Source organism: Lampetra fluviatilis, chromosome 44 (genome assembly GCF_964198595.1).
Source record: "Lampetra fluviatilis chromosome 44, kcLamFluv1.1, whole genome shotgun sequence".
NCBI classification, from domain to species: Eukaryota; Metazoa; Chordata; class Hyperoartia; order Petromyzontiformes; family Petromyzontidae; genus Lampetra; species Lampetra fluviatilis.
The window spans coordinates 10,356,633-10,382,755 of NC_136318.1; the positions used below are offsets into that span (position 1 = coordinate 10,356,633).

At 44.6% G+C, this 26,123-nt stretch overlaps 1 protein-coding gene across 1 annotated transcript in view; it reads left to right on the forward strand.

The window, feature by feature from the left end:
- The window catches only part of LOC144947371 (cAMP-dependent protein kinase type II-alpha regulatory subunit-like), a 100,398-nt gene that overhangs the window by 51,503 nt on the left and 22,772 nt on the right, over nucleotides 1-26,123 (forward strand). Inside the window, exons 3-5 of the mRNA XM_078876652.1 lie at nucleotides 9,212-9,264; nucleotides 14,325-14,408; nucleotides 22,252-22,358. Of these exons, the coding sequence (XP_078732778.1) occupies nucleotides 9,212-9,264; nucleotides 14,325-14,408; nucleotides 22,252-22,358 (244 nt within the window). The remainder of the gene's footprint in view (nucleotides 1-9,211; nucleotides 9,265-14,324; nucleotides 14,409-22,251; nucleotides 22,359-26,123) is intronic.

Here is a 26,123-nt window from a genome sequence, read left to right on the forward strand (position 1 = left end):
TGATTGATTTTGGTGGCCAGTTTGATGGGGGCATTGGTGTTAATCTCTTACTTCACAGAGTGGGCCATGTGAAGGCTTACCCTCTTGAGTTTATAGTCATGACGGTCATCTTAAAGTGAAGGGCAAGGTAAAACAAAACACAACTTATTTAAAACCACCAGAGATTTGATGATGAAGACGCTAGGAGGTTTATTAAAAGTGATGAATATGCCAACGAAAAATATTAACCTAAATGTAAACAAATGAGATAGATATCAGCGGGCACAACTAGGAATTATTGAAGATGGCAAAACAAGTAATGGGAGCATGAAAACTGCAAAAAAGGTAAATGATTGGCCAGTCAGTCACAGTCGCCCTTAGGGAGAAAGATAGAAGCATAACACGTGATATTAAATTATGTTTACATAGATTTCTATAGAAAAAGAACATCATACGTCCCGGGAATTAAACCGTGAGAAGCGGAGGAAGAGGTTTTATCTCGGCCTCGCTGTGCGCTGCGTTGCACCGCTAGTCGAGTAGATAACCATGTGTTCAATAAACCCTCGGAGCCAGGATGACCGTCCAACTCCGATCGTCATTTATTGATTGTAACAGGTAAAACTGGTGAGAAAACACAGATACAGCATCTGTTATAATTCGGAAACACCCACACAATGAACACCACAGCATCAGAACATTGTCTCAGATAACAATAGATCCTGGAAGGACCAGGCCCCCACATTACCCCTGAACAACTAGACAAAGGCACAAGCTGGTGCGTTGCATACAGGTGTAGGGGTGTTACGGAGGGGCTGTATACATAGGATCACACAGGAAACAAACACAGTGGGCGGGGCTTCGTGAGTGCACGGGGAGGTGCTCTCAACGACGTCCGCACCGGGCAGCCTGGGGGGCTGACCCGGAGTTGTGATCCCCCGGGGCCCACCCCTCAGCGGGGGGTTTTGGTATAAAAGGGGATGAGCCGGAGAGCTCGGGGAACAATGTTAAAGCTAAACCAGTGAAGACAGAAGATCGTCTAGCTAGAGCCCTGGACTCCCCTGGGTCGCCGCCCTTATCAGGGCCGCGTAGGACCGAGCCAGCGGCGTGGTCCCGAGAACCAGAGCTAGTGCTCTGGGACTCCGGGTACCGTAGCCCGACTTACCAGTGTCGGGCCAGACAGCCTCCCCTAGCCCGTTAGTGGAGGACTAGGAGGTAGGTCAGAGATAGCTAGCAAGTGTGTTCCCAGCTAGCCGGGTGAGGGGGCCGATACCCCCTCCAGTGTTGTATGTCCGCGGTTGTGACAACTGTTGCGGAATAAATACGTGTGCCTCAACCCCGGCGTCCAAGAGTTCTCAACGATACTACACAGGCACATAGTGTATTCATCCCACTGCACCCCAAATGTACAGCATTACACTTAACACTAAACTGTGGATGAGATACTTCGTCATCACTCTCAGGATCGCAACATAGGCACAAGTCTGACTCGACCTACTTAATCACAAGTAACATCCACAATAAGGAAAGTCACAGGCTTCGTTACTAACTAGGCCTCGTATTTACTACAACAACTTAACGGCACCATAAAGGCATTTACATTGCTATAACGATCATTCCAACATTACAACAGCATTTCCAATATTATAGGAATATAAACAACTTACAGATAATGCTTCTTAAGCTCCCACAATGGACAAGTGCGGCTGTGGTCTCACTGAGATGCGATGCGTGCCGCCATCTTGACTTATCTGTGTAATGGCTGACGCCCGCGTGGTACAGTGGAAATCTAACATCGTCACTTCCTGGTCACGTGACCAACATTAGCATCAAAAAACAGGAACTTCCTGTGAACGCACGCTCCACATCTGCCGTGAGGCAAGACAGGTTTCAAGATGTCACAAAATTTGAAATCTCTTGGACCACGTGGTAAAAGTTTGAAACATTGTAAAATAAGCGTGACAAGCTGTTAAAGTGAAATTATCGGGCATTTTTACTTTTTTACACTAGCCCCCCCACCCAACCATGGCATGATGGCTCAATCATTCTTCTGTTCGATACAGGGAGACAAAACTGACTTTAAGAATTACAGACCCATTAGCCTCCGATGATTGCATACAAAGTGCTCGCTGAGGTAATGGGGCTAGAGCATGATATACACTTTAGAGGCCTCTGCAACCACTCAAGCAAGCTGGAATTGGGATTTTTTTTGGTATGATTGACAGCAATTATACTTGTCAGTCGGATTCTAGAAACGGTGTAATGAATATCAGACACCAATTGTGTCTAGTTTTTGTAGACTATGCAGAGAGACATTTGACCGGGTGGAAATTTGAACACGGTGCACATGAATTGTAAATGGTCGATTCTTAAACACGATTCGACATGTGAATCATGAGCATATGAGTTTGATTTTAATTGGCAAAATGATGTGACGTTTTACGCCTGTTGTACACTGCCACGTTTATTTTTTGTACCTTGATTGCTCTTTCCTTTTAAAAGCAGCACGTATTTGTCCAGAAGTGGTGTGCACACTGCGGAGAAGCAGTGGACCGCGTCTGCGTAGCATGGAATGGCAGCTTGTGGAGCTGAAGGATTAGTTGTTTAGACAGACTAAATAAACAAAGCCTTCAATTCTGTTGTCTCGGCTGTCCCTCAGAAACATAACGAGCACTTGGGGACCGACTGCTTATTATTGTTCTGAACGCATTGTGTTTAATACAATACGATAACATTTGCATTTACATTGCATTCCAAATGCGACAGGATCTCAAGATGCTGGTAGAGAAACGGTGGGGTGTGCGTGTTTTAGAGGGAGAGAGCGAGACAGTGACAGTCATAGGCAGAGGAGAAGAGGAAAGGCCTGAGCCTGGACTTGTGCAGGAGCAGGGAGTCAAACAGCCTGGATGGTGGGAGAGGGGATTTCCAGGTTGTTGGTGCAGCAGAGAAGAATGAGTGAACATTGTGTGACGATTGCCCCGGTGGCTGAGATAGAAAACCTCTTGCTAGAATGACAAGTGCATGGTGGGGAGTAGAGTGAGATGAAAGGGAGGGCATTGGGGGAAAGTCCATGGCGGAACTTGGAAGATGGTAAGAAGAGTGATATTGAAATTGATCCCGGGATTGGATTGGGGGTCGGTGGAGTCATTGTGGAATATGGAGGTGGGAGAGGACGTAGACGACAGAGTTTGCATTACAGTAGTTCCTCGTTAATCGCGAGGGATATGTTCCATAGATGTTCGAGGAATAGCATATTTCACGGATAATGATATTGGCCTTCGATAACTTGTGTTTTTTATAACTTACCTTTAATAAATACATCAATAATATGTTAAACATCTGAAATTATCATAGCAAAAAATAAACAAAAAGTAGCTATAATAAACAAAAAGTAGATAATATTAAATAATTTTATAATAGTTTATAAATTAACTTGCCTTAAATTATGATGATATTCTATGATACATCCTTTACCAGTGGCAAAATATAGTAATAGGTTTTTACCCTTTCAACTGGTACAAAAACTGACACCTTTATACAAGGCATCATGTTTGCAATAACCACAACACAAGCAGTCAAAATGCAAACAAAAAGAAACAACTCTGATGATGATAATGACATGCACTGTCCTTGAAGTTGATTGGTCCACACCCGAGACAGCTTTTCCTAGAGTCTAGTCTCCATTGGTGTTGGACCAGATGACGCCAAAAGGCGTACAACTCAAAGACAGCGCACTATCAGAGTATTGAGAGCTCGGGGTAAGCATTTACACTATGAGACATCTCCTTTACCAGTGGCAAAATATAGTAATAGGTTTTTACCCTTTCAACTGGTACAAAAACTGACACCTTTATACAAGGCATCATGTTTGCAATAACCACAACACAAGCAGTCAAAATGCAAACATTTTGCTAATTACTGAGCCAAGCTGGAACAGGTGTTGCTACGCTGGCCTCACAAAACATTAAAACATCTGAACCTGGCTTGGAGCTGAATCCTAGCCTGGGTTGGCACTAGTGACATATGATCCTTATGGCGGTACCCCGGGGTACCAAATAATACAGAATGGCCGAGGCGATTAAATGTTTTATTTCTGGACACTATATTTTCCAGGGGTGTACTTAACTCCGCGACTGGGGTATCAATCAATCCAAAATCAGTGCTACTCCACGATGTTGAAACACCAAACAGATAAAAAAATCCGTTATCGAAAAATTCAACTTTGAATAGTGCATCTTGTACAGCTCGTCGAGGTGAGTCGATTGCCGCATCGCCGACCATCAACAGACTAAAAATGACTGCATCACGGACATTATGTGAGAGCCAGGCTACTATGGTACCCCAGGGTACCGCCATAAGGTTCATATGTGTAATGCATGTGTGACGTCATCATATCTGAATAAAATTAATACGGTGGTGTCCAGCAAATCCTTGGCAGCACCGAAGATTCCTCTTTACGAGAGTGTAAGCCTGTATATCTGTGTGCATGTCTTTGTATTTTGTGTGCGAGCATGCATATGTGGTTAGTGGTGGTGCAGTGGTTAACGCACTGCACTACGCAACCAGCGACCCAAGTTTGATTCCAACTCAGGTCCTTGGCCTCCCCTAGGTCATTTCAGCCTCAAATGAGTACCTGGTGTGATGTGTAAACACTGTCACTCGGGAGACAAAGGCGGCCGTTCTTGGTGCTGACCACCCACTCCCTCGTGTGCTGCGCCCTCCTTCATAAGTGCTCACGAACAGCACTTACTCTAAAAGTCTGTTAAGGGTATACCGGGGATCTTTGTCTTTTGTACGAGCATATTATGTGTTCTCGTCATCATATCATCTACTTATGTCTTGATATAACACGTTGCCCGTCATGCAGCGGCACGGCTCGGCTTGTGTAGTTGAAAAGCAACCCGTGCTTTTAAAGCCAAGCAAGTTTGGCTCAGTTCAGCCCGGGCACGGCTCGTTTGGGAAGTGGAAAAGGGTTGTGTATATGGTCCATGGTTTAGCTCACACGGAGTATGTGCAAGCAGTGCCGGTGTCATTTTAGCACTGAAGGAATTCTCGGATTTCTATTATGTTCTGCTGTTAAATTAATCTTGTTACCTACGTATTCTAATGACTTTCTGTCGTTGCACACTTTTATTTTGGCTGTTTGATTTCCCCTGTAGCCAAGAGAACGCACTTCAATGCGTGCATAACAGTTACATTGTGCCGTAACGCAGATTTACAACTTCAGTAATAGCTTATGTGGAGGAGAAAAACAACATCTTTAGTTTGTGACATTCTTGGACATTGTTTTGGTGTGTTGTGCATGGACATCCTGGCTACTGCTGCCATTGCTCGTACCCTCATGAATACATGCAGACCACGGCGTGTACATAAATTAAAGTGTTTTCGTCTGCGCAATATAAATAAATCTCACTTGTCTCGAGCTAGGAAATGCGCTTAGTCGTAAATAATGATCGGCTCACTGATTCGTGCTCATGTAATTCTCACAGCCCACCTTTGTGGTGTGGTGGTGGGTTGCAAACAATAAAGATGAAATATGCTGTCGTGCAGCACCGTTGTATGTATGTATTCTAGGACAGGTAATAATTAACTACAAATTATAATCTACTATGAACCCAGCGTGACCTGGCTGATGATGCTGGCGATGTGACCTCCTGTCTAGTGGCACTTGTGGAAACAGAGCTGAGACATGTTTTACTCCCAACTATTTTCGTGTCATTCATTTTGTTCAGTATCAAAACCAAGATCGACAGAGGCGTCGATTCGACATTTCACCTGAGAGCCCAGCTCTGGTACATATTGCACGTGTCGTGATGCCAGCTGTATGTTGATCGAGCAGATGTGAACTACTTTATTGACCTCACGCTTGCGCGGAGGGTTATTTTACTGCGCTTCATGCTGGTGGAGTGGCAGCTTATTGAAGGCAGGAGCATATAAGTGGGGACATAATGAAGTACAGCACAACGATAGGTTTTGCTGCACCGCCCACCACATAGCGCCACAGCAGCCTTAAGACGACCTGTGTGCGTGCGGGAATGGTGGTCGCCTATCCACGCACTGCCCAGCCTCAAATCTGCTCAGCTTCCAAAATCTGACGAGATTGGGCGCATACCAGGTGATTTGGTCATAGACGACCTTGCTTAATGAGTGGTCTGAGACCACTCATTAAGCAACTGCCCATCGCTCAGATCATTTGCTCGGCAGCAGAGTTTCAGATATCCACCTGTCCGCTCCTGAAGCCGTCCACTGACTCACTCGCTGAGCTGCATTGGCTTCCGGTTGCTGAATGAATACATTATAAGGTCGTACTAATTACACACAAGTGCTTGCCACAAATGAACCACAATATCTTGCTGATCTCGTCAAAGAACATAACCTGAAATCCGGCTTTTGGCTAGTCTTACCTTATTTTAACGGAATTTATATAGCGCCTTAATTAAGGCGCTTTACAAATACTTAACAACGGTCCATATCAATCTAATGGTGGATATGAGGTGAATGAAATAGATGAGAGGAAGTAATAGGCAAATCTGTGATGCATGAATTCGGCGAAACTTAAATTGATGACAATGAATGATGATGAATGAACAAAGACGGTCACTGCATCACACGCTTTCAGATGTGCTTCTACGGCCGTTTTTAACGCTCTTCCGATGTTAGGAAGCCACTGGAGCATTTCTAAATCTAGATTGAAAACTTATTTTTGTGTTTAGTTTGTTGTCCTTCCCCGCACCTCCAATTCGCACGGTTGGCTATGTACGGTGCAAAAGAAGTTCAACATATATGCATATTAACGCTGCTGATCAACACACCGCCATACGAAAGTGGACTTACTGCTACATGTATTGCATTGGATGGTATGGCATGGCGGTGCAGATGTGTTTTTATCCGTGAACATAAACGTTTTGGGCTGCTTCTTGTTACCTTGTTTCTGCTTTTCATATATTTTTTATGGACAGCTGTGCTGCTTGCCCTTTACATGTTTTGTTCTCTGTTTGGAAATGCAATAGAACCCTTTATGAATTATTTAATAGAGTTTTTAAAATATATATTTTTTTCTTTTTGCTGCTACTGGCTATAGACATTTGTTAGAGGTTAAGAGCAACACATATCCACTCAAAATCGAATTCCCTTTTCTAATGATCACTGCTCATTGAATCATATATCATCAACATATATAGAATAATCATGGCATTCGAAATTTAAATTGTTAACGAGCAAATTAGGTCACGGATTTTTGTTAAATTTACGTAGTTTTTACTGGACTGGAAAAACACGTAGATTTTCTGAAAATAATAATTTTTTGACCCTTTGCTAATCCACTACTCTATGAAGGCCTCACTATGCTATGTCGATCCTGGGATTTGCGTGACCATACTTCACCATGCTGGTCTGTGCGGTTGGGTGAATGAAGAGGACAACCCAGGACTGATTTAGATATTGCATGCCACTGATGATGGCCGTGGCCAGGTTTTGAACTCAGGTCACCAGGTTTATAGTGGAGCGCACTAAACGCTTCAGCCACTGCTCTCCTAAAACACATCTTGAATACTCTACCATAAGTGATGCCTTTTATGTTCATTAATATAAATTGAAGACTGTATATTGTCGAATAGCTGAGTTTAAGAAAAAACATAATTTTATTCGTATCGTCCCTCACATCATACATTGCAATATCCTAACATTCTGGACGGTATTACCAGGGGCATCAACGTTATCAGGCACACCAGACTCATCAGAGCAGGATGGGGGGAGGAGGATGGGATTTTTCTTTGGGGTGGGGGTAAAGGGAGGGGCGTTGGCCAGGTCATTGTCATTGCCATTATGGGCTCAGGTATTTAAGACTGTTATAAGGTTTTGGAATGGACCCCATGTACCTGTGTATTCTTCTTCCTTGTCTGTGAGCTTATAGCTTCGATGCTCCAGTGCTGAGATTTGGTTGAATGAATACAGCCATTGAGTGTAGGAGGGGGGGGGTTCGTGATTCTTACACGTACTCAATATGGTTTTCCTGTTTAACACGTAACCCAAAAAAATCTATTATGAATGGTTTTCCTGGCTGCTATATCGAATATCTTGAGTTTTAAGTCCATGTTTCAGTCACTTGTAATAACTGCACAAAAAATCCCATCAAATTCAATGAGATTTTTCACTTAAATTGGAAACACTAGCTGGGAAATTTTAATATTTGGCTTTGACTGCCTTGCATAAACGTACTGTGTCTAGAAGCAGGGCATGTGGGGAGCTGCAGCTCCCCTAGTGTGGATAAAAGGCAATTGACCAAGTCTGAGCAGTAGTTCCGCCATATAAAATTCCACGGGCCATTCTCTAGCACGCTGGTTACAGGAGTTACAATTGGACATTTCTTGGGTGTTAAGACATGCCGTTGATAGCGCAGTTGGAATATAATTTGGATAAAGACAAAAATGTTCTAAATAAAATCCTGAGCAATGTTAAGAGTAATCTTTGGTAATTCCTAATGTCACATTCAACATGTTAGTTCCAAAAAGTAAAGAGTAAAAAACTATACATCTCTCCGAAAGCATATTTGGAATATTGTTATACATTATTGAGAGAAAAAAACCAAAATAAATTAGCTCAGTATCTTGGCGGTTCACAACTTCACATTCAAAGTGTTATGTCCAAAGTTTTAAGAATGAAAAATGCACCTGTTATTTTAAAGTCTGCGATACATTTGCTGGGAGGGGGGGAACCCTACATTGCTTTTGTAAAATTAAGAATTGGAGACGTTAAATGTTTGAGCTTATTGAGTGCTGCCCACCATTGCAATGAATCTCTCATGTGGCTAGCTCTTTACCAATGTTATCGGAGTGTCTGGTGGAAGTGGCAATCGTGTGCCGATAACACCACCTTGGGACATGAACAAACCACCAGCCATCATCCACTCTAGCGACAGGTCCTGCCCGTTCCACTTTATTAACAGTTAATATTATATCTCTACCGTGTGACGGTTCTCCGATCCCTGTATCCATTTTTCTGTCTCTTAAGTGTAATTCCAAGCGTGCTGTTTTTTAACACTCAATATGATATGATGTCCCTAACCTGTATATATATGTTTTACATTGCTTCATTTGGCATCTGTTTAAATGAAGCCTTGTACTTGTTCCTTGGCAAGACTCTCATGAATGAGTCTTGAGACTCAGTAAACAAGCAACTTGAGTAAACAAGCATAATTATAATAATATAATCATAATAAATCCACTGTCTTTCACAGTTTGTGCCGAGGCCTACAACCCAGACGAGGAAGAGGAGGACACGGAGCCGAAGGTACGGAGCATCGACACGACACACGTGCTCTAGATGCATGCGCTGTAGACGCACAGTGTCTGTGGGGCACGCACCCACCCGTGGTGATCCAGAACTGTGGAGGCAGGGGTTGGTGGATCAAGCAGAGATTTGTGAAAACTCCCAAACACTTGCTGACTGATGGTTCCGTGAATTATCACAATTCACGGACCTGAATCGACTCAAGAGTTGATTCTTGTTTTTGACGTTAAGTTGAAAAGTCATGCGCTTCCAGAGGCTGCACGGGCGATGTGACCCTTTTCCATTGAACCTATACGGATAACAACAAAACACGCACTAAGACTCTTGCACGCACGATTTGCTACATGCAGTGGTGAGAATGCGACGGTATACGACTGTACTTCATTGCGGCATTTCTCAGAATACCAGCCCACGTGCGTCCCACCGGCACTGTTCAGGATGACTGATGCCTGTGCTGCAATGCTTCCACAGAGGGGAAACGGCAGTGACCGTAGGCTGAAGCAGGACAGGTTTCGAGCACTGTTTGTGTCGTCAAATTAAGAATCAATATTAACGAATCAATGCATTGTTATACCTCTAAAAATAATGGAACACTCTCATCTGTGTCCACGAGACAGTCTTTACCTGAAGTTCACTATTAGCTTAAGTGACAGGACAGAGGATTCACTGGAGTTTTACCATCATACATTTGGCATTAAAAGTGATCTGTGAATTCATGCCCGTGCCGAATCCAAAATGATTGAGGCAATTGAAACTCCTCGCACATGAAAAAAAGCACAATTGATTAATGTGGAATCCGACTGCTATGTGTATTTATTTTTAACAATTGCTTACGTCTGCTCGACTTTTATATGTAACCAAGTTTCCAGTGCTGAATGGCAGACTTGTGAACGTCATTGTTTTGAAAACTGGCTCTGGTATTTATTGATTTTTTTGTGTGGTCCAAGGCTGATGCAGAATTACTTCTAAAAATAATTCCCTGTCTGGCCCCTATCTGCTTCATGCCACGTCGGATAGACGCAGCACATTCCTCATAAAACAGGCTCCATTTGAGCAAGTGAAAAAATTGCTCTTGTACAATAATTGAATGCTGAGCATGACATATGTGTGAATATATAAGAGTGGTAGCGCAGTGGTTAGTGTGCTGCCACTGTGAACGTGCCTACCCGAGTTAAATTCCCGGCCACAGCTGCCATTACTGGATGGTGGTATCTGAACAGGTCCTCCCCCCTTCATCAACAAGCACTGAAGTACGGTCAAACAACCCCCATAACTGACACAACATGAGGAGGCCTTCATCCAGCAGTAAATTGACAAAGCGCTGAAAATTAGGACACAGTAGTGGTGGAATAGTTACCCACACAGCTATGGTCTGAGTTTGATTCCTGGCTATGGCTCACATGCGGGGTGAGTGATACGTGAAACACTTTTATTAACCTGCACTGACCAGCATGGTGAAGTATGATTCAGTTACCCCAAAGTGAGGCAGTGTGGGGAGGCCTTCATCCACCAGTGGATTAATGAAGGGCTGTACATTATTATTACTTTTTAATTTATTTACATTCAATCCTGCCTGGTTTCCACCATACCAAAGTGAAAGTGCATGCTCTTTACAATTACCTTCAGTTCCGCTGTGTTGTAATGAGATGTTGCTGATATCCATTTAATTTCCTAAATCAATATCAAATCACGGATATTGATTGCCGTTTCCCCACCGGTCTGAGAGTATAATTTACATGCCTACAAATCTCTGAATTCTCATCTCGTGCTGCCAAAGATTGCTCACTCTTGTCTTCTTTTGCACTTAAACACTCCTAAAAAAAGAATACCCCAAAAAGAGATGAAGGGGGTTGCTCAAGCAGTTCATCATAATGGCCGTCGTGTCGCACGCTGAGACTCTGCGGGACGCTGAGACTCTGCGGGACGCTGAGACTCTGCGGGACGCCGAGACAGGAATCTCAATCAATTGGAATTTTAATTTGTCAGTGTTATCCCCCACATTGGTTGTATTACTTACAGTACTGGGGACTAAAAATAGCTTTTTCATCATATGGTTATTGTACATTTGGAATGTAATTAAGGAAGAAGAAAAGTTTTTTATTCATTTGCCATTAATATTTCAATGGCACTTTGGGATTGTAGCTCCTCACTTTCTCTTGGTTGACCCTGCTCACCAGGTTCTCTGAGCTGGAGAACCTCCTGGGTGAGGGGGTGGGGCAAGGGAGCGGCCACGGCCTCGTGGTTGCGTCAGATCGACCGCTACCTTCGAGACTCGGGGATAGGAAGGGAGCTCGCTCGGGGCCTTTGCCAGGAGGGACCCCTAGGAAGGAGGCTCGATTTGGGGCTTGTTGCTACGCACAGGCTCGGCGTATGCTCCCACACATTATGTCATTGAAGTTTATGAATAAATACAAAAAATAACTGAAACTTACAGTTGTCCGAATAGGACGCGAGCTACTTAACTTTAACTCCTGCTGTCTGTCAGCCGCATGCTGCCGGCGTTGTCCGCACGCCCGTCGCTTGTAAATCGACCGCCGAGTTGTCCCGAATGGATCGCTTTAACGCGGCTTGCGCTCCAGCGAGTGGCTGATGGAAATCGACTTGCAAACGCATCGGCGGCAGGCCCTCCTCGTTAATTACGAACGGCGGCACGTCGGTCTGCGCCCTTATGGCCCAATCGGCGCAGGCGATCAGTGGCGTGCGGCCGCTCGTAATCGCTTTGACGCTGATGACTGAGCGGACAGCCGCTAAACGATGTTGCGAACGTTCGGTTGCTGTGATTTATTGCACGGCGTGGCCATTGATTAATACTTGGCTATGTACTTATATACTTCATTTTTTGCTTATTTATTTGTTGTTGACTTGCTTACCCTTTTCTCTACTTTGCACTGCTATCGTTTGTTTGGATTGTTTGTTGTTGCAACTTGCTGACCCTTGCCCCTACTGGACGTTTGTGAAAAAGAGCTTCATAGCTCATCGGATTCCTCCAGGATAAATCAATATTCTGATGTGTTTAAAAAAAGAGTATTTTCAGATTTTTGTATTTTTAAATGCCAATTTAAGATATTTTTGTTTTCCAATTATTATGTTCAAACTGTTAAACGTTCGTAGTTTTCATTGTTTAGCTATGAAAGTGGAACATATTTTTTATTAATGGCATTTAAATGAGATTAAAAATTCCTTTTCATTTTTAGTTATTTTAATTGTTTACGTTTCACATTTTTAAATGATCTAATTTCCAATCATTTCAGATGTTCATAATTTAACTGTTATTCTCGTAAAACTTAATTTTCAATTCAAACATTTGCTGCATTTCATTTATTTTAAACTACAGTTATTGTATTCGTTACATTTTAACCATCTATTAAAATAATTTTTGTAGTTGAAAAATAATTTTCAATAAAAAAACTTGTTATAATATAATTATTAGAGTCACGCTATTTTATCTCACCAAGTCGCAGGAGGATCCTGTTTTATATATTTCATCAGTGCCACGTTTAAATGAAGAGGATTTGCCTTCGTGTTTGAAGAAACTTAAGAACGTGGAAAAAAACCCACCTGGAGAAGAACACTTCGCAGTCCGCTCACGAGCCCACTCTACTTGCTCTACTGCCCTTTCCTGACCACCGCTTCGCAAGCCAACCGGCCTGGGAGATTCACAAATCCCTGTGATCCAACAACGCTTGCCTCCCAAGCGCTTGGATCGTTTGCGTACGATGTCAAGAAACCGGCCGCTAAAGTTGCCACTGGCGGTGATGTGAAGCTCTCGTGCTCGTGTCTTTGTTCATCCATTAGTTGTGTAGCATTCCTGAAGGGGACCCCTTGCTCGTTCTCTGCAATGTCGACGTTTTTGCCTTCGTTCTATTGTTGCTGTGCTCACATGCCATGGATCTCCCTTGTAAAATAACCGGGCAACTGGCTAAACAGGACCACCCGTGTAACAAATAACATAAACTGAAACACTCATACACACTAACAAAACAGGGCAAAGATCTCCCGTGTAGCCTTTAACAGAATGTTGGGGAAAGTATTGTTTGTGAGCCTGCAACACACCCAGCAGCCTTTATCTTGCCAGTGGTGAGTCGATCTAGGGGAGGCCCAGAGCCAGAACAGATAGCACTCACACTCTGTTTATCAGACTCTGTCTCACATACACACATTCCAATATGTAAGCAATAGTGACGTCACAGTGAAGTAATTTCCACTTCTATACGGAAATGTATCCTAATGCTGTCACATCATACATTATCAGATAAATCATCCATCTCTCATGGCCAATCTCGCCACAAGGTCGCTGGGACTCTGTTGGCAGCTCTGCTCATTATCTACCTCCACCTTGCCCACTCCTCAACCTTACGGGTCAGCTGGTAATGGGTTTATTCCGTTCAATTCAGGAAACAAATATATATGTTATCGGATGATCTTCGATTTCGTATTGAGGCCGATGTTTGATCTTTTCCCATAGAGTTGAAAGTCGGGAGCATGTCCCTGATTGAATAGGAATCTACCACCGGGCTTCATGCGCATATATGTTCGAGTCGTAGTTGATTGTGTTTAACCAGGTGAGAACACGAGAGACCCATGAGATTGGCATCTCATTTGCACAAGTGGCCAGGGTCACCAAAGTGACAAAAGAAAACCAATAAAATCGAACAAAAACAAAAACCACTGTATGACATGATGAATTGAATATCGACGTGATCTAATGTGGTTGTCCCGTACTGAGCCTCAGTGTACGTTTTTATTACATGGAGCGGTTGTGTAGCGGTTAGCGCGCTGCGCAACGAACCCTCCAACCCGGGTTTGATTCCCGCTCACGGCCAATACCGGTGACTGTTATCTGAACCGGTCTGGGGCCCCTCCCCAAGGTCGAATCGGCCTCAAATGAGTGCCTTGTGCAGTGTATAAAAAATCGCCACTAGGGCGTGGTGCTGGCCACCCACCCCCTCGTTTGCCGTGCTGGCCTTTATAGGTGCTTACTAACAGCACTTGCCCCAACAGTCTGTTACAGGCTACACGGGTATCTTTGTCTTGGTTTTGACTGCGTATTGTATCCACAGGTGGTCCATCCCAAGACAGATGAACAGAGAAACAGGCTCCAAGAGGCCTGCAAGGATATCCTGCTTTTCAAAAACCTGGACCAGGTAATTTATTGTCTCCCGTTCGAACAGACATTAAAAACATATTTCTGTTTATATTTCAAGTCCTCACTGAACACGTGTCCACACAATGCATTATCGCAATAATGTGGTTCTTCCATCCATAAGCGAACACATTTCGTACAGCGCGGAATGCTCCCCTAAAAACACGGAATGTGCCCATTCTGACGCATAACGTGCACCATTACAACGTGGATTTTGAGCGGTCGACGACGAACTACTTTCCTGAGCTGCGCGGCTGAGTGGTATGGTACAGTACGCGGAAAGATACAGTACGCTGATTGATACAGTAACGCTGCGGCATACCCTCAGTTATTTGTCCCGCCATCGCACTGTGTGTGGTAGTCTAGTACATCATATCATGCCAAACTTTTATTGTTACTTTACTTGAAGGGGAATTGTTTTTGCTTGACGCAGCAATACGGCACTAAACGTGGACTCACTGCACATGTAATGTTGGTGTTCGAGCCAGGCCCAACGTAAGTTAATATCCACAGGTCCACAAAGTAGGGGCACCACTTTCCCACCTGCTCTACCACATGAGCGTCATGTTTGCCACATTGATTCTCAGAGATGGAGTTTAGCCATATTAAGCATAAAAACATAATTGATGTCACGAGTCATTGGTGACCGTGTTGACATCCACTCACTCTAGTCACTATACTTGAGAACCCAGTTTAATCAGAACGTGGTCTATATGAGGCTATGGGTCTCTATAGAGGTTTGTGGGTTTCCATACAAGTCTGTCAGTCTCTGTGGAAGTCACTGGTGACTGGTCCAAGACCATCATCTGGTCAACCTTGAGAAACCTGGCTTTAATCACAGGCAACTGCCACCTGGATTTAGACCCAGAATCTCAGCGGTGCCGGCTAAGAGCTCAGACCTTCGAGGCAGCTGTCCACCTTCAACAGATATTTGTGAAGGGGGGGGGCACTTGTCGGCTGTATCAGGGTGGGGTAGGTAAGGGCTGGACTAGTGTCTGACAGAGGTGTGATTTCGTCAAAGGCATTGACCACGATAGCCTCCTTAACCCCCTTTAGCCTCTTAACCCCACTGGGACAGTTAATCAAACGATCGAGGCAAACGCAGTTCGCCTCGATCAATCTCATCGCCGCCGTTCTTATTATAGCTTTTCTTCAAACGGGCATGGTCATTAGGATCCTTTACACTTCCCCACCCCCTCCTCCCAACAAACCCCCCTTTCCCGCTCCTATGAAAGCAGATTTGCATCCAGCTTCAAATGCGCGACACCGGGGATGCTGACGCAAATTCTCTGTGGAGATTACCGCAGAGCGATTGGGGGATGGTGTGGAGGGGCGCGGGGGGGCGACTCCTCGAACCTGCGCGGCTCTTTTGACATTTGGCTGAAAGGGCCTTTGCCCTTCCTCGCTTACGAGACTTCATTAGTCCGCCAATCTGCACGAGGCATTGCGCTGGGCTGGCGGAAACGTTCGAATTGGCTCGTGAATTTTGTATAAATGTCACGCTTATTTGAAGTCTGGTAATTAAGTTGCTTTTAGTTAAATATTTCAGGCGTTTCACTGGCGGTGTTAATTATTTAAGACAAAAATGGTGGACGTCATATTTTTTTTTATCCTTCTGCCTTCAGTGAAAAGCATTCTTTGAAAAGTTATTTTTTTCTCTGCTTGCTATAGTCGTTGGGGGTGGTGCAGTGGTTCGTGCTCTGCGCTATGAACCAAATTAGTCGCAAGCGAGGTCTGGGTTCCTGCACCTGGCCACAGCCATAATCAGTGACTTGGGATATATAAATCAGTCCTGTGTTGTCATCTTAATTCACCAAACCCCACCGATCAGCTTTGTGAAGTATGGTCACAAATCCCCATGATGACATGGCATGGGGAGGCAGTGGATTAGCAAAGAACTGTAAATTGTCAGTCATTTGGAAAAATATAAAAATTCGTGAAAAATTCTGTGAGATGACAGCATATTGGGACTTTTGAATGACATACCACAACGTATCCTGCAAGCAATACTTCCTGGGAATATAGCAGGTGTTGTAGGTTTGGGCTACAGAGATGGAAGTACAGAAATTGATTCTTGAATCCATTTGTGCAGAGATTTGAGCGCTATCCCCCGCTTTGTGTCCGCAGTGGCCAAACATCCCAGTGCAGGACCCTCACAAAAAAGAGGCTTGAAACTCGGTGAGGCTGTCCCGAATCAAGAAATTATATTACTATTTTAGCCTTATAATAATTCAAAGAGTATACAAAGAAGCACAGATAGGTGTTTTCTTGAAATTACATTGACAGACAGAAGGAGGAGGAACAACAACACATGCGATAGAGAACACAAGAAAGTTAGAGACATTGTATCGACTGTTGAGATAAGTTAGTGGGCTTTGACTCTTTAGATAAGGAAGCGGGCTTCGGTCAGGAAACTTGGCTTGAAGGGTTGATGACTTTTGGGCAATCATAACAATTAAGTGGCAGCCAAGGGAGGGAATCGTGCCCTAGAGGATAACCGCCGTGGGGATGAAGCTATTAAATCTGCTTGTGTGCTGAAGCTCGATGGATTGTATTGTCGCAACGGCTTGCGGTGGGGGGGGGGGTTGGGGGAGGCTTTTATCCAGCAGTGGATTAGTCATGACTGTCGATGTGTTCACTTGACCAATCAACATTTTTCGTTTGTTACTTGTGCAACATTTCTTAAGGGCCTTGTTGTCCTCATTTGCAATATTAACGTGTTTTTGTTGCTACTGCTGTGTTCATGCATCAGCACGGATTTAAATTGTAAAATAGCCAGACATCTTGCTAAACGAGACCATCTGTGTAACAAATACAATAAAATTCAGTCACCCACAGGTGTGACAATTACTCCCATCCATCCCCACGCAGCCAATTTCAGTGAATAAAAAAAACTTGGAATTAAAAAAATCGATTGTTCTTACGTATGGTTTCATTATGTTCTCGAGATACTCGCATTTCGCCCAGGAGAGTCCCTCAATGTTAAGTTGGAGGATCCTTGTCCCAGGGCCTATCTGGTGTGTTGTTTGGCCCAGAACAGGGCCATTGGCGTGGCTTGTGTTGTTGTTGCTCTGGAGACTGTGAGGTCAGTGATCGATGTTAGGTTGCCGCGTTGATAGCATTTGTCGTGATTTCCCACTTAACAGAGTGGGCTGCCATCTTCTACTCCCGATGATAGGGTATAACGAACTACGGGGACAGTGCTCATTTGTGAGCTCAGAGTCTCACGTGCAACCCGGTGCTAGTGGGGCTTTTACTGCAGGCATGTTGGTTGCGCGATCCTACTCTGTGATAGGACGTGATAGGACGTGATACTGCCCAAACAAAGGGTTGTTCAGTGACGGTGCCATTTTAGGACTGATTCGCCATCAAGGGAGCAGTGAATTGAAACCCAGATAGGCGAGTGAGCTGTGGCAGGTTACAACTGTAAACTGCTTTCGACCTAATGAACTTTTAGTTAAAAGGAACATCTTATTTCTATAAAAGGGAAATTTGTGAATGTGTGTCTGTTCAAAATGTTAAGCATACTTCCCGACATGCAACAAACTTCAAATTTGGCATGTGGGTAGCTTCCAGACTGTACACAATGCAAAAAGTGTAAAAATATACTTTGGTATTTTGGGGGGCGGGGGGGCCCAATAATGCATATATTTTTCATGGCAAGTGAGCGGTGACGTCACATCTCTGATGTCACCCGCATGCCGCAGCGTCACGCAGTGTGCCTGCTGACGTCACGCATCCCCCCCACCCTCTGCGTAGGCCGTGTAGTAAAGCTAATAAATATATAAATACAAGTTACAGTTTGGACAGGGGCCCTTATTTATAGCAGATGATCGAGGCACATTTCCCGAAACGTCTATTATATATATATTTATTTCCAAATAAGATCACACAGTAAATTTTGCCTTAAAACTTTAGTTTTTTATTATTATGTTTCTATCTACGTGACTTTACCGAAAGAACCAAAGAATAAGATCACACAGTGTTTTGACCAATGCGTTGATATAGATACATCGTTTTTATTTCTGAGTCTGCGCCACTGCCAACGTAGAAGCATCATCAAAAAACATTTTTCTTAAATTAATTACTGTAGGTTTACAAATGCGGCTTGAGATGGGAAGTCACAAAGTATCCATGTGCTTCACTGATGACATTGCTCACTTTACAACGGAGGTGGACACTGCCAAATCCTCGTTCTTATCCTGTGACATTAGCCATGCATTAGCCCATCAGATGCAGCCGCCAATAGTTTTCCGGTGCAAGAAACAAGTTGAATGATTAAGCTCTCGTGGCAAAATCGAGCTTTTAATAATAAAAATAACACTGCTATTTATTTTCCTGAGGAAAGCCTTACCGAGTCTCAAGACTTGTTTTCAGGAGGGTGGTGCTGCTGCTGCCCCTTGCATTGGGATGCTTGGTCAAGTCCATTAATGAACTTTAGTGAGGCATACGGGGGTAAAGTGGAACCCTGTGGAGAAAACCGACCAAGGGTACGAGTTGGCGACGGCACTCAAAGCACCTTCACAAATAGGTTCAAGAATCCAATGCTGTCCAGCCTTTTCCTGACAACCTCTCAGCCCAAGCTATACCCTGGTGATCTATCCCAAGTACTAACCAAGCTTAATGTCTGCATAGCTTCCAAGCTCTGACACATTTGGACACATTCAAGGTGATTGGGGTCAGAGGCCATTCACACGGGAGGTATCACAATCAGTGGAATGCCACGGCGTTTGATGCATAGTTACGACTTTTGACATGTGACTAAGCTAAATCCGTTGGCCCCCTGCGATAAAAGAGGTTTCTGCAGTATTATAAAAGTGAATTTTACAGACTCAGCTCTACCGTATGCATTTACGGCTGTGCGACCTTTGACCTTGTCTGATAAGAGGTCTCGGTGATGAACAATTCTCACTGTTCGTCTGCCATTTGTGTTTCTTAGAATTTGTAGAGTTTGGTTTTGTAATTGCGCTGTACGCAGCCTGATGGTTACCAAGATACCACCGTGGGAGTTGAGCAGAGTAAACACAACGCTCCGGGGACCTTACTTGGACATGCCTGAGGCTAAAGACATCTTTAAGGAAGGAAATTATTTCCATAAACAGTTTCCTTAATTCTTATGGGAGCAACACATTTTGTTTGACCCATTTCCAAACGGTGAATTTCCCCTTGGCTGAATTTGGATCATCAAACTAGTTGCAGTCACGAAAGCTTTGAATCTAGTTTAAGGCCTTTTTAGTTGCCATTTCAGTTGGAAGTCTCACCTAGGACTTGGACCTGGTGTTACTCACCTCTGACCTTTACCACTGTCAGGAATCAAACTCGGGTCAATCGGAATTCATTTGTAGGAAACGATAATATTAATAGCTGCTGTTGTGGTTTATTGGTTAGCACACTGTACTTTCAATCCAATGATCACAGGTTTGAGTCCCTCTCACGGCGCAAGTTTCTTAAATCCATCCGCCCGCCTCTATCCAACCCAGCAGTATAATCGGGTACACCACAGTTAGTCTATGGGCAGGTTGCATACGGTGGGGTAAAATGTGGGTAATCCCATCGCTTTCAATACATCTGGTCAGCGTGGAAGAGTAGGCCAAGTACCATTTAGAGCTCCCTCTAAGTCAAGGCCCTGCCATCTGCAGCGACGTAGGCAAGCAATTGCAGAGTAGCACCAGAGAACCAATGTCATACGTTAACATTGAGTTTTTCTAACAACCAAGGAGTATCCAAGGAGGCTACTCATTGATTCGCGACGGCGGTGTATTCATTTTCATTCACACCTTTGCACAAATTAGCCTTGGGTCGTGGTGACACAGCAGCAAATGATGAGCAACAACCACCTTTTGTCCATTTTGTTAATTGAACAGTGACAAGGCTGCAGGGCTGTCTGGCTTAGGGAAGATTTGTGGAGGATTTGGGAAGATCTTTTTGTTTCGAGTGTTTCTTTGTTATGATTTGTTTCTCATACACCGTGATGTGGCTACGGTATCCACACACGCATGCACGTTTATTCTGGATACTCGTCACACACACACATTTAGTCTCCCTTGGAGACTGGTTACCTGCACTACTGAACAAACAGGTGTTCTGCTGCTGGGGATGTGTTGTGATACTCTGTCTATTATGGGAGTGAAGCCCTACATTAAGTAGGGAAGCGATTTTAAGGTCATAAATCGTGTTTAATTGGGCCCAATTGCTCATTAACTGGCAACTTTGTTTTGCATGTACCATTTCTTTTACAAAAAATAATAATAATTCTGCATTGCATCTGAAGTTGTGCTTTCGAGTCAGCAGTCTCTAGCGTTAACCATTTCGGTGACAGAATGATGCAAGGATTTTCTGATTTTTGCATCCATCCATCCATCGCTGGTTCTCTTTCAGAAGGAGAGATGAGGCACAAATAAATAAGAAACAAAATTATCTAGAATATTGTTCTGCGGCTGGTTGAGTTTCCTGAACATTGACTTAGAAGTAGATGCAACATCGTCTATAACTGTTAGCACCACCCTGGTGTATGCTCGTAACTAAATAGCAGATCTCGCCCACTTTCAGGCTCATATATTTGTAAGTGTTTAGCGTAAGATTCGAAGAAAATAAAAACTTCAGACTGACCACTGTCCCATGAGTGAAACCAATCGATGTCCAGGCTGCAATTTATTCGCCACATTTCAGCTTTTCTCGCCCTTCAAGAATACGATTACAATTTACATCACTCGCTCGGTTACAGTCGATTGTGCAGCTCCAATGTGCGCCGTGACCAAGCTAAGCAGGTTTGAGCCTTCAATCGTGACCGCCCTGCGTTAATTAGGTGTCATAGATTGCGGGACAATGTTGTGGGCAGCAGAGGGCAGTTGCAGTTGAGTCAATATCTGCACTGTACTTTTATGCCCCCTTTCCTTGCCTCTCCCCACCTATCACCAACCCACCCTTACCGGCATGGTGAAGTATGCTAAAATAGCTTCCCATGGCCCCGCACGGCGTGTGAATCTGCAAAAGGGATGTGCAGGTGAATGCCCAGAGTTCTTTGGTATTGCTGCTGTGAGAGTTGCAAGATGTAGCGGGATGCAAGGTTTGAGTCCAGGCACTAGCTAGGGGAGCCATCACATCCGCAGGACTGATTGATCCACCAGTCCATTGACCATAGCTGATGATGGTGATGACAACAAATAATAACAAGATAGATTCCAGTGCTCGGTTAATGAAGGCGGGAAACCCCCGTACAAGACACGACCTGCTCGATGTGGCTGAGAATGTCCATGACATCACCAAGCCCTGCCCATCACTTCCCGTCCAGCGTCACACGTGGGAACATAGGTTTAACCATTTTTTATTATAACAATGTCCATGCTATCCGATGAGTCAAGTATTTGAATAATCAGCAGAGTAATGGACGAGTTAAAACACGTGCTTCCAGAAGGCAATGCGACTGATGGGTTGTTAGAAAAAATATTTTCATGTGGATGAATATGAGATGGATATGTGAAGGAGATGTTACCGACTGTTTGTTTATTTAGTTTCAACTATTTTATTAATAGAAATGTTTTTACCAGGCAAGGCTCACTGAGCTGTATAGCTCTTTTTTAGAAGTTACTGGACCAGAATTGATAGCTCAATGAAGTGGCTTATCACGTGGACATTTATAAAAGCCAAATACTATAAATAGGCATTCATTATAAATGTAGAGGGAAAAACCGTAGGACCTAAAGAAAAAGCCAGGCATCCACTTCAGGGAGAACATGCAGGCATCAAGAGTCGGGATCAATCCCACGACCTTCTATACCAGACGAGGTAGTTAACATCTCACCACCGTACTCCGTGCGTGTCTCCCTGCTCGCTCGCGAACGCAGGAGCAGCTCTCCCAGGTGCTGGACGCGATGTTTGAGCGCCAGGTGGACAACGGCGAGCACGTCATCGACCAGGGCGACGACGGCGACAACTTCTACGTCATCGAGAGGTGGGGAGTGGTGCCGTCGCCAAAATGCCCCCCCTAATTGGGGTCAGGATTGAGAGAGGTGGGGCACGGGGGGCGGGGCTGTTTGGAGAGGCAAAGTGGCCCATTGGTGGTGGGTACCTTTGCCACTTGTTGCAAATCCAGCGGCTGCCCTGATTGTCACTGTGTGTGCAATGACCACAAATAATGCGATGCGCCGTCCGCTTAACTCATTCTGGACTTTAAAGACCCCTAATGTCATTCGCAAGAGTAAACTAAAACTATCCTAAACTATTTAAATATTACCAGGTAAGACCCACTGAGCTATGTAGCTCTTTTTCAGAAGCAACCTGGTCACAAATGATAACTCAACGAAGTGGCATATCAGCATGTGGAAATTTTAATGCAGCCATATACTCTAAACGCATGTTGATTGTAAATGTGGAGGGATAAATCGTAGGACCTGGATAAAAATCCACGTGACCACGAGGAGAACATGCAAACTCCAACAATGCAGGCATCAGGGTTGGTATCGAACCCACGATGTTCTGTATACCAGGCGAGGTAGTTAACATCTCGCCATGCCCCCCCTACTGGTAGACTGATGCCCGTGGTCACTCTTGCAAATGACTCATCCTGCCTGGTCTCTTCAGCTCTCATCTGGTTACACAAAAATAAATCAGCCTGCCTGTGTCTGCTAAGTGTGCAACGCGGAGTAGATTTGTAAAAACCATTCGGCGATGATGATGTTTTATGGCAATTGGTGATCATCATTGACTTTCATGCTCGGGTCATTCCATCAGACCTCAACCAGAGCTTCCCACCTCAAGATTTATATTTTGCTTACATTGTATGTGGTGTGTGGGGGGGGGATATAGCGCAGCAATGAAACCAGGCCAAATATTTACGCTCCGTTCTTTCTTCTTGCATATGGCTTGGTGAAGAGCAACATAAAGAAGGTGTAGTTAGTGTTATTATTTTTAAAGATCGATATCCACGTGTGAAAGCCACGCGATAGCTTCGGGAGAGGCTCGATGAATTGAATGAACTTAATTAATTGCTGCCCTGCTGCCGCTGCCTCTGTTGAGACATGTAGGCATGGTCCTACGCTGCTGTTGCCATCTCATTTCTTTTTTTGAACGTGTTTTTTCGGTTTTCATTATTATTTTCTTTATTTTATCCCACGCACCATCCCTTGAAATGTGCCACTGTTACCGCTTTCCTGTGCAGGTCGCCCTTTGGAAAATAGCCGTATAGCTCAATGGGCCTTAGCTGTCTCAAAAGAGTCTGAGTTTTCTGTTGTAAGTCAGAATCAGAGTCTGTATTTATCCTGGAGGAATCTGATGAGCTATAAAGCTCTTTTTCACAGATGTCCAGCAAAGGGGGATCAGAAAGTTCCAGCAACAAACAATACAAAAACACGATCGGCCATTTTGTGCCGACGTCATGGTCCAAATAAAAAGACAGAGACACGCAAACGACGATTCAATTGGAATCTGCAATGCAATCCATCGCCCACCCAACCCCCCACTGCGAAAACTAGTCAGGTCCCTCCTTAAAGCAAGTCACAACACTTGGTGATTCTTTCCTGGGTAAACGCCCCTATTAATAATAACGAACAATCGTCAATCGAGTTCCATTTGACAGAATGACCGCTGCCACGGCGTGGCGTGGACTGATATAAGACACAAGCAAAATGTTAATTGTCCAAAAGCAATCTGATTGCGTGCGCCGTATTATTACGCGTACATATTGTAATGTGGCACTGTCTGCCATCGAGCTCCCCGGGGGTGCACCATACAGTTAATCTCACTTCCTGGCCAGAGGGTCATGACGGCCGGGGCAGCAGAGATTGGAACCGGCAGTTATGCAATAGGGCCAGTGACGCGTGCTGAAAGCAAAGGCGTGGCCCTGCACTTGCTTGCTCGTGCCACTGCTGGTGGATGGTGGCCTCCACTGGAGGAAACTGTAGAGGGGTCCCCTACAAGAGGGTGTTTGGGCTACTCTTCCACCCTGGCCAGACGTCTTGGAAGGGGTTGGGCAGTGTACCTGCACTCTTAACCTCACAGCGCACGAGCCTGCCGATCGGTTCCCATGGTGCACAAGCACTGCTGGGTGATCGGAAGTGCGGTGAAATTTGTGACCCCTCAGACGTTGTTTCAACTTCCTGCGCCAGGGCGACCTCCGCGAGCCTAGCGTGCTGCCATCCACGACTCAGGAACCCGATGAGCTATCAAGCTCTTTTTCACAGATGTCCAGTCGGGGCAAGGTAGAAAGTTATAACGGCAAACAATACATAAACACGATAGGAGTGCAAAGTATAGGAAAGTTAAGCAAATCACAAAAAAAGCTCAACTATGTTTTTTTATTTCAGCAGCTAAAGCTATGGGCTCTCTTTTTCAGAAGCGTCCTGGCCGCAAATGATAGCTAGTTCAACTAAGTGGCTTGTCATGGTGTTCATTACCGAACTTCCCCGTGCTCGTTCCAGATTGTTCCCCTAATTCGAGGTGTTAGGAAACCTTTTTTTTGTCGCAATGGTAGAATAGGACTTTCAAAGAGCTTTGGCGGGCGGCCATATGTTAACGCTGTCACCTCGGTAATTTCCGTCACACCAGGGGGGGTAGGCCTGCAGTGGCGGTGGTGACCGAACGTGCATAGATTATAAACTCTACTTTGTTTGCCAGGTCGACAAACATTCCACTCTAGTATCTGATTAGAACGAACAAGATGCTCGCAGTGAAGGTAAATAAGTATAAAATTATATATATCGACACTTTTAACATTAAATGCTAAGACAATTTAATCATCGCTTGTGGGCCATATGGAATGAAGGCCGCGTTAAAGTGAATTCCACGGGCTGTACCTACGAAATTAGGTCGTGGGTCATATCCGGCCGGTGGTCCGTGGGCTCCCCATCCCTGATTTAATCGAATTGCGGCTCTGCCGGCTTAAACCTCACAGTGCTTGGCTTAGGACCCAAGCATGGTCAGGTTTTTGCAAATCCTGGCGGAGAGGTCCAATTTAACTTGACATCATGATCTTATGCAAGCACAGATTCTTATCAGCCTCTCTGTAGACGCCCCATTCACAAGCATCTATGCGGGCCTTTGTGATCACAATTAGGGGCATTGAGGCGTTATAAAAGGAGGAAAATGTGTTCTGGCAGTTACATTTCAAGCAGGCAAACGTGTAAGTGCAAGTCCTGCCTTACCATTGTCATCGTCACCATCACGGTGAGACGTGGCCTATCCACTTTCTGGATAAAGGCCTCGCCATGCCGTTGCCATCCCTCCCAGCTCCAGAGTTTCCGCAATGAATCTCACTCCAGCATGTGAGCCGATTGCGTTGCTCCATCTCTCCCCGGTGGTTGTCTTCCCGGGTGCGGTTCCCGTTCTGGTTCTTTACTGCCAGCTTATTGCCGCACGCCCATCCCTCATCGACACGTCCTGTCCCAAGCCCGTTCACTTTTCTCAACGATCTGTTTATGCGCTTCTGTAATTCCGAGCGCTTCTCTCTCCGCCCTTCTTTTTGCACGCTCTCACTCTCAGCCAAAAATAAATTGTTACCGCTTTATATCGGAACCCGCGTCGCATGCGTCATCCAGCTGACCCGCTAATTAGAGCCGGAAACGTTCCACGTTACGACACCGCCGTTTTGTAGTGCCTAAAATGCAGTTATCGCTTCACGCTGGAATGCAATTAGGGTGGGGGAGGGGGAAAAAATATCAACAACAAATTACCCTTCCAAACAGTTTTCCCACTACTGCAACGGAAAATGCTCAGTGCTCGC